This window comes from Haliotis rubra, unplaced genomic scaffold (genome assembly GCF_003918875.1).
Source record: "Haliotis rubra isolate DU_JTF1 unplaced genomic scaffold, ASM391887v1 Scf165, whole genome shotgun sequence".
Lineage (NCBI taxonomy): Eukaryota > Metazoa > Mollusca > Gastropoda > Lepetellida > Haliotidae > Haliotis > Haliotis rubra.
In genome coordinates this window covers 1,583,860-1,596,869 of record NW_025765614.1, presented here as the reverse complement: position 1 = coordinate 1,596,869, position 13,010 = coordinate 1,583,860, and the positions used below count along the sequence as shown (strand labels likewise).

Genomic DNA, 13,010 nt, shown 5'->3' with positions numbered 1-13,010 from the left:
TTCTCTGTTGGTCAAGCTGATTGACACAATAAACAGAAAATAATGTTATGACCTCTTTTTGTGTAGTATTGTTTTCTTACTGCAAGTGCTTGTTGTCTGTCTGGTTAGGTCATTTACTGTTTTGAACAGGACAGATGCATGGGGACGAGAAGGGAGCTGTCTTATGTAATCAATGATTGAGCCCCCAGAACAAAGAACTTCTCCTGTGTATGTCATTCTTTCCTACATGATCATGTTTGTCATGACCTCCCTGAGACTATGAACTTGTAATAAAGTTTTTTATTCTAAACTACCATCAATGTGAACTTGTTAATGTTTTGGTCCTCATCTTCTGTCCATTCAGTTGTCAAGCTGCCCTTTTGCATTGAACTTAAGATCTTATATAAATCCACAGAACACATTAATGTCATTTTTACATAACATATTCTACATGGCTCTACAGATTTTGAATTACTCGGTGACTGCAATGGCAGCTCATGTCAGCCTTTGAGCTAGTCTCTTCACTCCAATTATTGTTTTCCAAAAATATTTCTTAATGTTCTCTTTTACAGTTTTTCAAATGTAAAAATGATATCGTTGGTCTTTGGGGTTTTGTTATAAGTTGTTTGTCTAGTATTTACTGCAACAGGCCTATTCTCCTATTGTAAGGGTTTTCTTACTTAAATAGAAGACATCACAGCCATTCTTGACAATCCATTAAAACAGATTTCATTGGGCATTAAAAGCTAAGTATGGTGAAAGTGATATGAAAGGATTACTACCAATAGCAGCCTTTACTCACACAGTCTGTTTGAAAAGCAGCCCAGATATTGAGGGTAATTGTTGTGGCACATGATATGCAGGGTTGGAAGATCAATGTCATATGAAGCCTTCATTTCACTGTAATATCTTGAGATTGTGCTGAAGACATGACATCTCTGACCTCATGCAAAGTTTCCAGTGTTCATTTTAACTCCACAGCCTTAAAGGTAGAAACTCAAGGGGTTGCAATAAATCAAGACATTACCTTTTTTCAAAGATTTTAGATTTCCAAAGGCTTTCATAAAAATCACTTTTTTATTCTATTTCATATGAAGAATAGAACTGGACAATTTTGCAGTTATTTGCTTATATTTGGATTAAATCAAACAATGGTAATTATTATTTGATACCTATTGATTGTATTGAAGCAATGCTAAACATGAACAATAAAGGTTAGGAAACAAATCATCTTGACCTTTGATATTTTCAGAGACAGATTTCTCAGCTTTTCTCATTACCTATATGTGTGAAGCCCATTTCTGGTATCCACTGCCGTGATATTGCTGGAAAATTTCTAAAAGTGGCATATACTCACTCACACTTATTACATATGTGCTTACAGAGAGTTAAAAATATGTATATCTGTATCATATCCAAGGGTACGATAGTATGGTTTAGAACATATTAGATGGTTTTATGCATCTGGTGTGAGGTGAGCTACTGTACCTATGGTACTCAAGCTGAATTAGTTTTTATTTTCAAGACTGTTAGACCAAAGAAATCTGGAACGACGTCATGTAGAGAGGTGAAATTGAAAATAACGGTAATGATCATTGGGACTTCATGTTTGCAGAAACTTGAACACATGTGGAATTAAACACTATTCATTGAAAAGGACTTAAATTTGCTGTTTCTTGGAGAAAGGCTGCTTTCGAGCTGAAAGTGTTTCAACACTGCTTAGAAGTAGTTTCAAGTGCATTAAAAGCACTTCAAAAGAGATGAATGTGCATTTAAGTGCTGAGAAGGGGTTGGAGCTTGACAGTGCTTAAAAAGAGCTTTCGGTGTATTAAAGTGCTTGTAAGGTTGGAAGTCTAATAACAGTGCTTCAAAAGAGCTTGACATTTTGCAGAAACAGACCTGCCATCAAAAGGCAAAGCTAAAATACTAAAACAGCAACATCCAAATATAAGTTTACATCCTCAAATATGTCAAACCCTTATCTGATTAAAAAAGATCGTTGTGATCCTGAACGGTTTCGTTTAAGTTATTTTGAATAGAGTAACTAAAAAAGACTTTGTAAATACAAATAAGGCACAATTTTCTGCTGTAGAAATGCAGTTGATATTCACACAATTCAAGAAATAGCAGGTTTAAAATCTGAAGCTCTAAAACTGTGGAATTGATTTTGTTAATGTTTGGCATTTTTTTGTGTGAATAATTTGCCTGTATAGTGATAAAAACAAAGTCCTGTCCTACTAGTTCTCTACTTCTCTCTCTTGCTGAGTGCGGCGTAAAACTAAACTAAGCAACCAACTCACTCACTCACTCACTCACTCCAGTGTTTCTGTGTTCCAGCACCACCTCACAAGCAATTGGCATAGGACACCAGATGGAGGCTAAGTTTACCCTGTTGACCCACTTCAGTCAGAGATATGCAAAGTTGCCTTTGGTCAGTGGAAAGTTCACAGATAATGTGGGCTTTGCATTCGACAATATGAGGGTAAGACATTTTGTTTCGGCAATATGTTTGAATTTTGCTGAAGACTCAGGTAAAATTCCCCACATGGGTACATTGTTTGAAGCCTATTTCTAGTGTCACCCACTGTGATATTGCTAGAATATTTCTAAATGCAGCGCAAAACCATAATCATTCATTCACTCACTCATGAGACAGGGTTTCAGTGTGAGTCTGAAAACGTTCAACAACTGACACCATGAATTTCAACAATATCTCTTATCATACTGGAAATTTCAGTTATGTGTAACTTGCAGTCTACAGTTTTTATGAACATGAAGTGATTCAAATAGCTTTATCAGTTGTCATCCAAAAGCACCTGCAGTGGATGTGTCCTTCCTGATTTTTACATGTATAGGGCATACCTTTTCTACTTTAGTAAAACTCAGCTCAATGTACTTTAAGTAAATGACTTCTAAAACCTACATAATGTCTTTAACATCCCGATGTAAATAGTAATAGCAATAATAATAGCAATAGATCAGTGTTATAATCCATTGCATATAAATCAGTTGGAAACAAATATAGTTGATTGAAGTGACATTGAACGGTTCTGTATTGCAGCAATATGTTATCATACTACATACTGCATTCATTGTTGATTAACTTGAAAGTTTGCTGTGTGTTTCTTATTTGTCCGTTTTTCCTTGATGTCTGTGCAGAAAATATTTCAATGACAATGATTAGCTGAACTTGTTAGTCCAACATGTCGTTATGTAACATTAATGCTGAAAGTTATTACTTGATAATTCTCTAAAAAGCATGCTGTTCAGATTAATGATTTTGAATATTGTTTGTCAAAATAGTCTCCTGACTTGGCCTTATTATGAAATAGAGAATACATTTAGTAATAATCGCATCAGCAGCAAAGGCAAGCCTTTTTACAGGACATGCTCATTATGTATCATATCTTCTCCAATAGGTAACCTTGAGTGATCTCCCCTTGTTGCCTCTCTTCACTGAGGCAATGAAAGCTATATTTGCTGATCACTACAACGACATGGAAGAAAAAAGCAGAAAGAAGATGAGAAAGAAAATCCTCATAAAAGACCTAATGGCAAATGCAAGTACATCAGAAGCAGAGGAGCCAAAGACAGATGATAAAAAGGCCCTGGAGATATCGGAGGCAGCTGAAGAAGAGGCTCACTCTGTTGTGCAAACATAGCTTAGCACTCAGTAGGGAGCCCACTGGGATCTGATTGAGATTCACAGATTTTAAATGGGAGAAGGAAACATCCTCTCGCAAAGACACAAATGGACATCAGTGAGTCCAATCAATTATCAGCATTCCGCTCATGCTGTGTCATGTCTGTATTTAGGCGTGTATGTTACAAGACCAAGTTCTCAAAGATCCATCTGTCTTGGAATCCTTTAATACTGTTACACGATATGTGATAATTTGATCTCATTTCGATTGGGATTGGTCTCTGTGGAATGGGTGACTTGTGTTGAACCGTTGACATTTGAGTGCTGCGTAATTGAATCTAAACAGACCCCTGTACAGTAATGTTGTAGACATATATTTGTCAGTGCAATAAAATAAGACCCCAAAATGTAGTTTTCTTTGTGAATATGTTCAAGCTGACAAAGGGAAATGGTTTTCAGAAATTTATTACAGGTTGGTATTAAGCATGTTCAGTGACATCAGACAATTCACATGTTTCAATTGAACACATCATACTAGTACATTAAATGTGAACCTTTGTCATGGATATTTGTTCCTAGCCATACATATCAAACACATTGTCTGAGGCTATTGTTAGCAATGTCCTGGCATATATATCAAATTCATCTCAGAGGGTCATGGTGACTGTCTTGGTGTTTGGTGATAATTCATTATCTGAACTAATAATGTTTGGTTCTCAAGTTTCTGAATGCACAGCCTTCTTGGCAATTCTCGTTAATTTTCGATTCAAGGAGATGTCACAGAGCTTCTAACTTCCCATTAAAAAAACTCTTTGAAACTCAACATGCTTCTTGTTACCATACCAATGACAGACAATAAAATGTCCATGTGTCATTTTCAATCTCCATGTCAACACTTTGAGAACACTAACTTACACTCATTATAACAAATCAGCTTCTTTTGAATCATTTGTTGAGCAAGAAAACCATGTTTTTAATAAATATCTTACATACAAGTTATACAATTCAAAATCTGATGTTATTTCTTTCTTCCTTTATGGATAAGCAATAAACATGTGAATGTTAATGTGTAATAGGAGGTTTGTATTGTCATAAGTATTAAATATATAAATATTTGAGTCATTAAATCAGTTTCATGGCTTCATGTGGAATGCCAAGAGTTAAGATATCAGTGTTTGTGCCAACTGAATCCAACTATACTAAACAATACCCCGTCAGTACGAATTCAAAATTAGATAGGCACTGTAATGAAATCATTATAGAAATGAACATAATAAGCGATCAAAAGCATTTTTTGTGTGCAATATCTTAACACACAATTCCAAGACATTACGTAAGCGTTTGCAGTCCATTCACACTCTAGACTTCAGTATCTAGTGTGACCACCACGAGCGGCAATAATTGCAGCCAAGCGTCTATGCATGGAGTGAACCAATCGATTGATGAAGGCCATTGGCACCTGGAACCACACTCTGAGAAAGGCCTGGCGCAATAAATCGGCTGTGTTCGGCCTTGGTATGACATTATTCAGTCTCCTCTGAATTTCATCCCAAAGATTTTCAACTGGGTTTAAATCAGGACTAAGGGCTGGCCACTGCATAATGTTGACACCGTTCTGCTGTAGGAAGTTCCGTGTAGCTCTGGCAGTACTGATCAGTACTGATTGGTTTTCCGTGTGTTCCCACTGTCTGGCGTGCTGTTTCGGATGCCTGCGTGAAGGGATTCTGTACATGCTGTCGCACAACATGGCGGTCTTGTCGTCTTGTGGTCAACCTTGGTCTGCGAGTACGGGGGCGGCTTGTTCAGTGTCACCAGCTTCACGTCTTCCTAGCGCCTGGTTTCCCTGAGCTGTCATGAGAAGGGGCATCCTGCTGACGCTGTAATGTGAATGTTTCAACGAGGTTTTGGGTTGCATTTTATAGGGCTGGTCCTTGTGAACAGCACGTGCAGCATGAGTTATATGAAAAACAGGGAGAACACTGTACCATCTCCGAGATCAGGTTACGTTTTTGAGACCATTTCCTGGGTTCCATTCTGAGTTTGGGCAGGAATGTCTATGCTCAGGTAAAATTGGAGATGTAAAAAATATACAATCAAAACATTAAATGAGTTTACAGTTATCCGTTTCTGTGAAGAAAAATTCCAAACTGACGTTTCTTTTTCTGCTTAGTATGTTTGGTTGCCAAGTGAGATGGCCCAGAACATCTAATAACTTCGTCTAATCAGACCAGTAATGCGATATATGAGTATCAATCTCAATAAAGAGCGATTATTTGTTTTATAGCTTGAATATGATACTGATTATCTGTGTACACATATGATGGTTACTTTAAAGGCAGCGAGTATAGGAGGAGAAATTAGCTGATGTGCTAGAACTAGTGTTGAGAGATTGGGACTAGTTTCCATTAGTGGAAACGTATGAAATAGAAAGTTCCAGATAGGTATTGTTTCTAGCCATGAATTGGTTGTGAATGTGTCAGTAACCTCTGATTCTTATGTGGACCCCATATGTCTCTTCAGAACCAAAAGAAGCCATGAACTTGAAACTTATGTATTGTGAATTTTGAAAATATATGTTCGGATTACAACTTCAGATTGAAACTATAGAGAAAAAGATGTCTCTGTGTTCATGTTTTTGTTCATGTAATAGTTGCAGTCCTTTAGATTGAGGAGAACTTCTCAATAATGCCTAACTTAAATAGCTTCGCCTCGTGTGCCCAACAGTTTCATTGATCGTTATGTAGTCAGATCATCAAAGAGGCGTTTCCCAGATTCCCCAGATTGAAACCGATACGCCAGTGGCAGCTTTCCTGCAGTCGTTGAAGAGACTAGAACCGTAGATCCATTGTCAGGCGAACACAGTAACTTCTGTGTTACAGTTTTAATAAGGTTACACATGAGTTTCTGGGGTGCATATGTCTACAGTACCCCATAAACGGGAGACCTCTTAAGCTTAAGTTACTCAGTAACGCTAAACAATAAAAGTGACCAAACTTAGCGAAATGATAACTGAGGAATAATCATATTTTGATAGGACAAATGACGAGTGTTAGATTTCCATCGTAATATATTGAGCCTTGTCCGCTGCGTTGATTGTTGCTGGGATAAACTGATTGGCGTCTGTCTCAAGCCACATGAGTTCCTGAATATATAAATGTCGACACGAACGTCTGAATCTGTCGGGATCGTGAAAATGTAAACTAGTTAATAGATATTTTACGCTGCCATGAAACCAGAACAGTTTAACCATCATATTTTGTCAAATTTCCGAGGTCTCCTAATAAAAGAAGTTAAATATGATATGGACATATCGTCGACAGCGTGTCTGCTGTAGAAGTAATCACGGAATATATGAGATATGTTCATCTGTAATAGTGCTCCAGAATATGTCCTCGGCATCAAGTCCGACGAAGAATGGTGTTTGTTTTCCGTCTGACTGAAAGTAGACGCAATATCTGATCACGACAGCTAATACGTTTAATATTTGTCAATATGCGGTCTCATCGTAGTGTATGAACAAATATAGAAAATCAGAGAAATAATTGGCTCGTCAGTGAGGCAGAGCTGTAAGACAACAGTGGCTGATGAGACTGTTCCTTCATACTGGGATCACTTAACCGCGTCACTTGATGAGGCCCGTCAACCATCGGCTAGCAACAACTCCAGTCTTACTGCTCCACGTATGTATTATATATCAGAGTAAGATTAGCCTGTTCCCCAGGGACAATCCTGGCAAAGTTATAGTCTGTCAGACATTGTAGTGGAATCTAGCAACTGAGACTACGACTTAATGTGTAATACGGCCGACGTCTGAAATGATCATCTGTTGTAATCCGATATGTTGTGAAACCTAAACTCTATTTGTTTGAAAATACACGTTATCAGACAACGTGTTTTGAAAAAAAAGAAAATGGCGAGTGACGACAGAATAATGAGGCATGTTATGGATTCGATTCCAATCCCTTCAACATTTGGAAAGAAATCACAGCAGTTCAGACGATCGAACAAATTTATGACAATGTTAAAGTGCATAACCACCTAATACACAGTTTCCTTGTTAATCATAACAGAAATAGACAGGGATGCGATCTAGTTCTACATAAGTCACCTAAAGCAATAATCCTCGATTCTCTGGAAACAGATTTATCCAAATATTCATATTTCAAAACTGATCAGAAGATCAAAATATTTCTTCTACATAGTCTCGCATTCTCTCATTCTTCCTTAATGTGACGTGACACTATATATCACTTAAGTCCCCTTTATTAGTACTTACTGTTCACGATCTATATACCAGGCTCCAGAGGCCTCAGTGAGGACATTCTCTAAGATTTGTCCTAATGCATTGAGACAGGGGAAATTTAGGCGTCTCGCGCTGATAATTTCACTTCTCGACTTGCTAAACAATATTTGTGTGGTCGATTCCCGGATATAACTAGCCGATACTTTAAAGAAATATCAGTTTATGCACTGACCACTGGGATAACCGACACAGCGATGGCTAAATATTCGTTTTCATGTTGACCACGAATTTATTCACACCTTGCTTTTATCATTTACTTTGTTATGTTCTAAATTCGACAAAGAGGGACATAAATTAATGTTATTTTTAACAAAATCCTACGAAAACTGTGTCTTTTCTCCTGATATATCCATTCCAAATTCATGTGCATGTAGATAAGTGTCAAAGAATGGAGATGTATTGGGTGGTTGGTGTCTGAAAGAATGAAATATAGATAGTTCCGAGATGGAAGCCTCAGATGCACCTTACGTATAAGCATGCGTTTTAGAAACATTTTGCGCATAAAGTATCCATAAATGTCCAAAAGTTTGATTAAAGAAAAAGTGCACTTAATCCCGTGGTGCGGTGCATGCAAAAATGATTGTAAGTGTAACGTGTTACTTGTGTGTTGCCTATGATAAACCGACGCAGGAGACTCATTGCCATCCAAAACACGTATGAAGCTCTCTCTTTAATTTCTTGGAGTAGAAGTTTAACCTTTGAAGTGGTGAGAAAAAATGTAAAAGGATATAAATTGTTGCATGTTTTGTTTTGCGTTCACCGGTATTTTTTCACAAACGATACTCTACATTTCATCTTCAATGAATATTTCAAAGAGCTTCATACGACTCAAATGTTGTTGATCAACTTTATATCACTGAGGACATCGGCAAAGGTTTCTAAACAAGTGGAGGTCATTTCAAACTTGGAAGTATTTGTGACCGACCTGATGTCCAATGCAGTTCTATAGTTCGACTTGAACGATGTGTTTCCGTGCTCTTTCAGATGAATTTCTGACTTGGTTTGCATGTGGTTTTCGCGAGTGCCCGCAAAGCGTTTCCCCCACGTGAAATATGAGTGAGTGAGTGAGTTAAATTTTACGTCACATCGGCAGTTTTTCGGCCATATAGTGACGAGAAACATTTGGTTTAACTATAAGAAATATCTGTCGCAAAGGACAGTAAAACATTAGCAAGTTATCACAATTTGAATCATTTCAATTGATAAAAGACTTTATTCAACACAAAGATCAATATTACATGTAATACTAATAAAATACGAGCTATAGACCACCATTCACAATAGCCAGATCACCCTCGTCAATCGCTAATATAGTCGTAAGCTAATGTTAATGTATGGCACTTACGACTATCTTAGCGCTAAGAGAGCTTCGAAACTCGAGGCCCCGAACACTGTATATTTCAGTCACGGATTGTGTAGATGACTTCTTTGTACCTAAAATAATGTGAACGTATTTTATGTCCACTTTGAGTCAGCTATTGGAGATGTATGCGTCATCTCATAGATGTTGTATGTAAGTTTAGAGCTGAACATTTACACCCACAGGTCTCAATACTCTACATGTACGTGTACCTTGTATTGTTGTCTGAACAGACGGTGGTCATATTATTCTTTGTTGATCTGGGGCCCCTTCAGGAAGCACTAAGGTGATCGTAAGTCACAAAGGTAACCTAAGTGCAGTGTTAAAGAATGGGAGTTAAGGTTAACCTTAGTAAAGGTTGCTTCGTGAAAGGAGCCCCTGGTTGCTTGAAACCTTTAGGTTTACTTAGAACCGAAGTGCTCCACGGAGTTTTCTTTGTGCAAAAATGTGGGTCCGAGTCTACTCCTGTCTTCAGTTGAAAGGGAAATCTTGTGAGATGCGATTATGTATGGTCAATGGGCATGAGTGGTGTTTTCATATATAGTCTTAATTTCATCTGACCATAACCTCGTCGTAACCCTTTGGGCACACACCTGTGGGTTACTTACACGTACAATTTTCACGAAGGAGTATGTCTCATCATCAAAACCAAAAAACCCAAGGCCTCCAGCTCACTGACTGCAATTGATCTTTATATAAATTACGGGTTGAGAACAGTCTTCAGTGTTTTCTCTTTTGGTGGGTGGCCAAGAGCAGAGGTCATCACCCAGTCTCTCTCTCGGACGTAGAAATTCCCTCACACTACATTTTATTGTGGGATAGAACTTGACACCGTAGAACAATATTCATTGAGATTAGTCTCAGGAATGTTTATCTATTTCCATATTCTCTCTTTTTCTTTCCATTCAAATTAGCACAGTAAGAAGAGTCGAGATCACATATCGTCAAATTTAATGTATTCCAGCTCCATCAAATTGTAAACATTGATTGTGAATACTGCTATATGAAACGTGGGCAGACAGTTAACGAGGGCAGGCCATTGTCAAACGTATTAACACCCTCGAACATGGTTAAAGTTATGGTAGACAAGTATGGTATGAGTCTCCAACACCAACATTTACACACAAATGTAGGTTCGTTTTGTTTTATGGGCCTACTGCCTACAGTATAACCAGACTGAAATTTACATTGCAGTTGATAACTGTATACATTACTGGTGAAATATAGTCTACAATATTGACAGATGTGCTATTAATGTTGAATAGTTCGTCGCAGTTTGATGTCAGATTTTGAATGATTATTGTCAAATGTTTCACAGACGAGTCCTGTTTAAATACCAAACAGACATACAATCGCAATTTCGAATGGACGTTCCGCACTTCTGTGGCGATTTTGAAACTCAATTACCAGTTTCATTACCAGAGAAGTCAATTCCATTAAGACCACGAACAGGTGACGCTAGCAATATGCCATGGGTTCAAGGATGTCATGTCAATCTGCTCACTGTCAATGTTATGTATGGGAGGAATTATCAAGGAAGGAACGTAATCTGGAGAATCCATTGCACATACAGCTTATATATTTTCCAGTTGCTAGTAAACGTAAAAATAAATGCGATAAAATGTTTTACACAGTGAATAAACTAATAGATTTAGTGCATCAAAGGCAGTTAAACTCTGAAAGTCATGCAACCTGCTTTTCATCTACACAACCTTATGTCATGTGTTGTAATCCTGTGGTTTCGGATGTACTAACAAAGACTCCAGGCTGTTAATCGACCGCATGTAATTAAATTCATCTCATTAATAGGTCAGTAGAAATCACCTCAGTGAAACATTCATTAACCCACACAAGACGATATACATCTAAATAGTTAATATCAGCTGACATAATTACTTTTACCGCGAGATGCTGAAATTCCAATATGACACAATGCTGTTGGAACTGCTCTCTTTTAGACAACTCTTCCGGTGTGATTGAAATATTGGTGTCCGCTGTTTTCACGTCCAGACATCCGGCTAAACATCGCTTGATTAGATACAGGTGGAACGAAATGCATTAACTGTATTATGAGGACGTCAGTTTCAATTTGCACATGATAATCACTTCTTTCTATTACGTATTTTGATTGTCAGAATGTTGTCAGATTGTTTTCTTACTGCTTTGCAATATTTATTAATTCACAGGTTTAGTTTTAAAATATCAACAATGTATTCATGAAGAATAGGTTACACCACCAGAGTAATAAAATGTTCATGCCTTTACGGATACTTGCCTACTAATTACGCATGTTTAGTGTAGTGGTGAAGATATTCTTTTACAGTTATCAATAATTGTTTGATGGGCATTCTAGAAGTTGGTGACTCAAAAATGAAACATACAACTTTATGTATGACAACTTCTTATTTATTGCATAAAGCGACGTTTCGATGTAGATTCTTACATCGTTATCAAGCTAAAAGTGATTACAACCAGATGTAGAGGGGTATATATACACAGTATGTTTTGACAACAGCAGATTAACATTAACAAGAACATGTAATTGAATAACAACTGGTACATAATTATGAGAGGCCAGTGGGAGACTAAGAACAACAAATGTGACTGGGAACGAAGCCCTCACTGCACCATGAATTTGTTTTATTGAGGCTTCATATCAAGTTTCCCTTGTCTGTATCTTACAATATTTTGTGACTACTTTCTTAAACATGAATCAATCCGGATTACACACTTACCACACAGAGAAACCAAACAATACGCGTGTACCTAAATTGAAGGAAAAATACCTTATTATGACACCAGTAAAGCATACACTTGGTCTATATTGTACTGCACAGAAAATGGGTCCCGACGATTGTTTCCAATGAAGTCCTTGTGTATATATACAATATATATTTAAGCCTTTTAATCTAGAAAAATACGTTTGACAGCATTTATCAGACATTTGCGTATATTTATGCAAAAAATGCCAGTCAAGTGTCACATTCAAGGACAAAAGAATGATCTCTGAAATAAAAACCTATATCATTTCATACATTTTGATTTCTTTCAAATATGCTAAATTCAAGTGGTTAGAAACGTTTTTAAAAAGTTCACATAAAGTACGAACATAAAACGTTGTCTAATATGGGAAACGTCAACACATTCAAGCAAAATGTGCTTGATCTCCAGACATGCTACTTGTCTGTGTTTGGGCCTGCGTGATGGGTGATCTTGGCTGATAGTGTTTGGAAAAAAGTCAAGTGCTTTGTGCTGTTCACATCCTTGTACCAAGATGTACGAGTGAATTCTAGAGCTGCGTGAGTAGTTAGTTGTTTGTGAAGGGTTGTCTGTAGGGTTCCCTGTAATGAGGTCTATGGCTGCTTCTTGGACTTCAAGTTGTGTAAGAAGTCTAACACTACATACAGGATTCTAGAAACCGTATAAAACTGCGTGTATAAAGACACAGGGGTGAGCTTACTGATAACTGAAATTTACTGACTGTTCAAAAATAACGCCGCGGATGACACGCAAACGCAAAGCATAAAATTTCAAACAGCGACCGACTTAGATAACGGCATGTTGCAGACTATTAGTAACCTCAAAAAGTTTATATACATTAACAATAATTCAAGTACAAAGCTGACAATGTTTAATCCCCTACAGCAGTTAATTATCTAATAAAGATCAGAGCTGACGAAATGTTTGATCTCCTGTAGTGTTTCAGACAGAATTAACGACTTGAT

General features: G+C 37.3%; 1 protein-coding gene across 1 annotated transcript in view; it reads left to right on the top strand.

The window, feature by feature from the left end:
- Positions 1 to 4,029, top strand: part of LOC124271966 (zinc phosphodiesterase ELAC protein 2-like) — a 31,862-nt gene extending 27,833 nt beyond the window's left edge. Inside the window, exons 20-21 of the mRNA XM_046707137.1 lie at positions 2,317 to 2,461; positions 3,399 to 4,029. Of these exons, the coding sequence (XP_046563093.1) occupies positions 2,317 to 2,461; positions 3,399 to 3,641 (388 nt within the window). The 3' untranslated portion in view covers positions 3,642 to 4,029. The remainder of the gene's footprint in view (positions 1 to 2,316; positions 2,462 to 3,398) is intronic.
- The last annotated feature ends 8,981 nt before the right edge of the window (positions 4,030 to 13,010 follow it).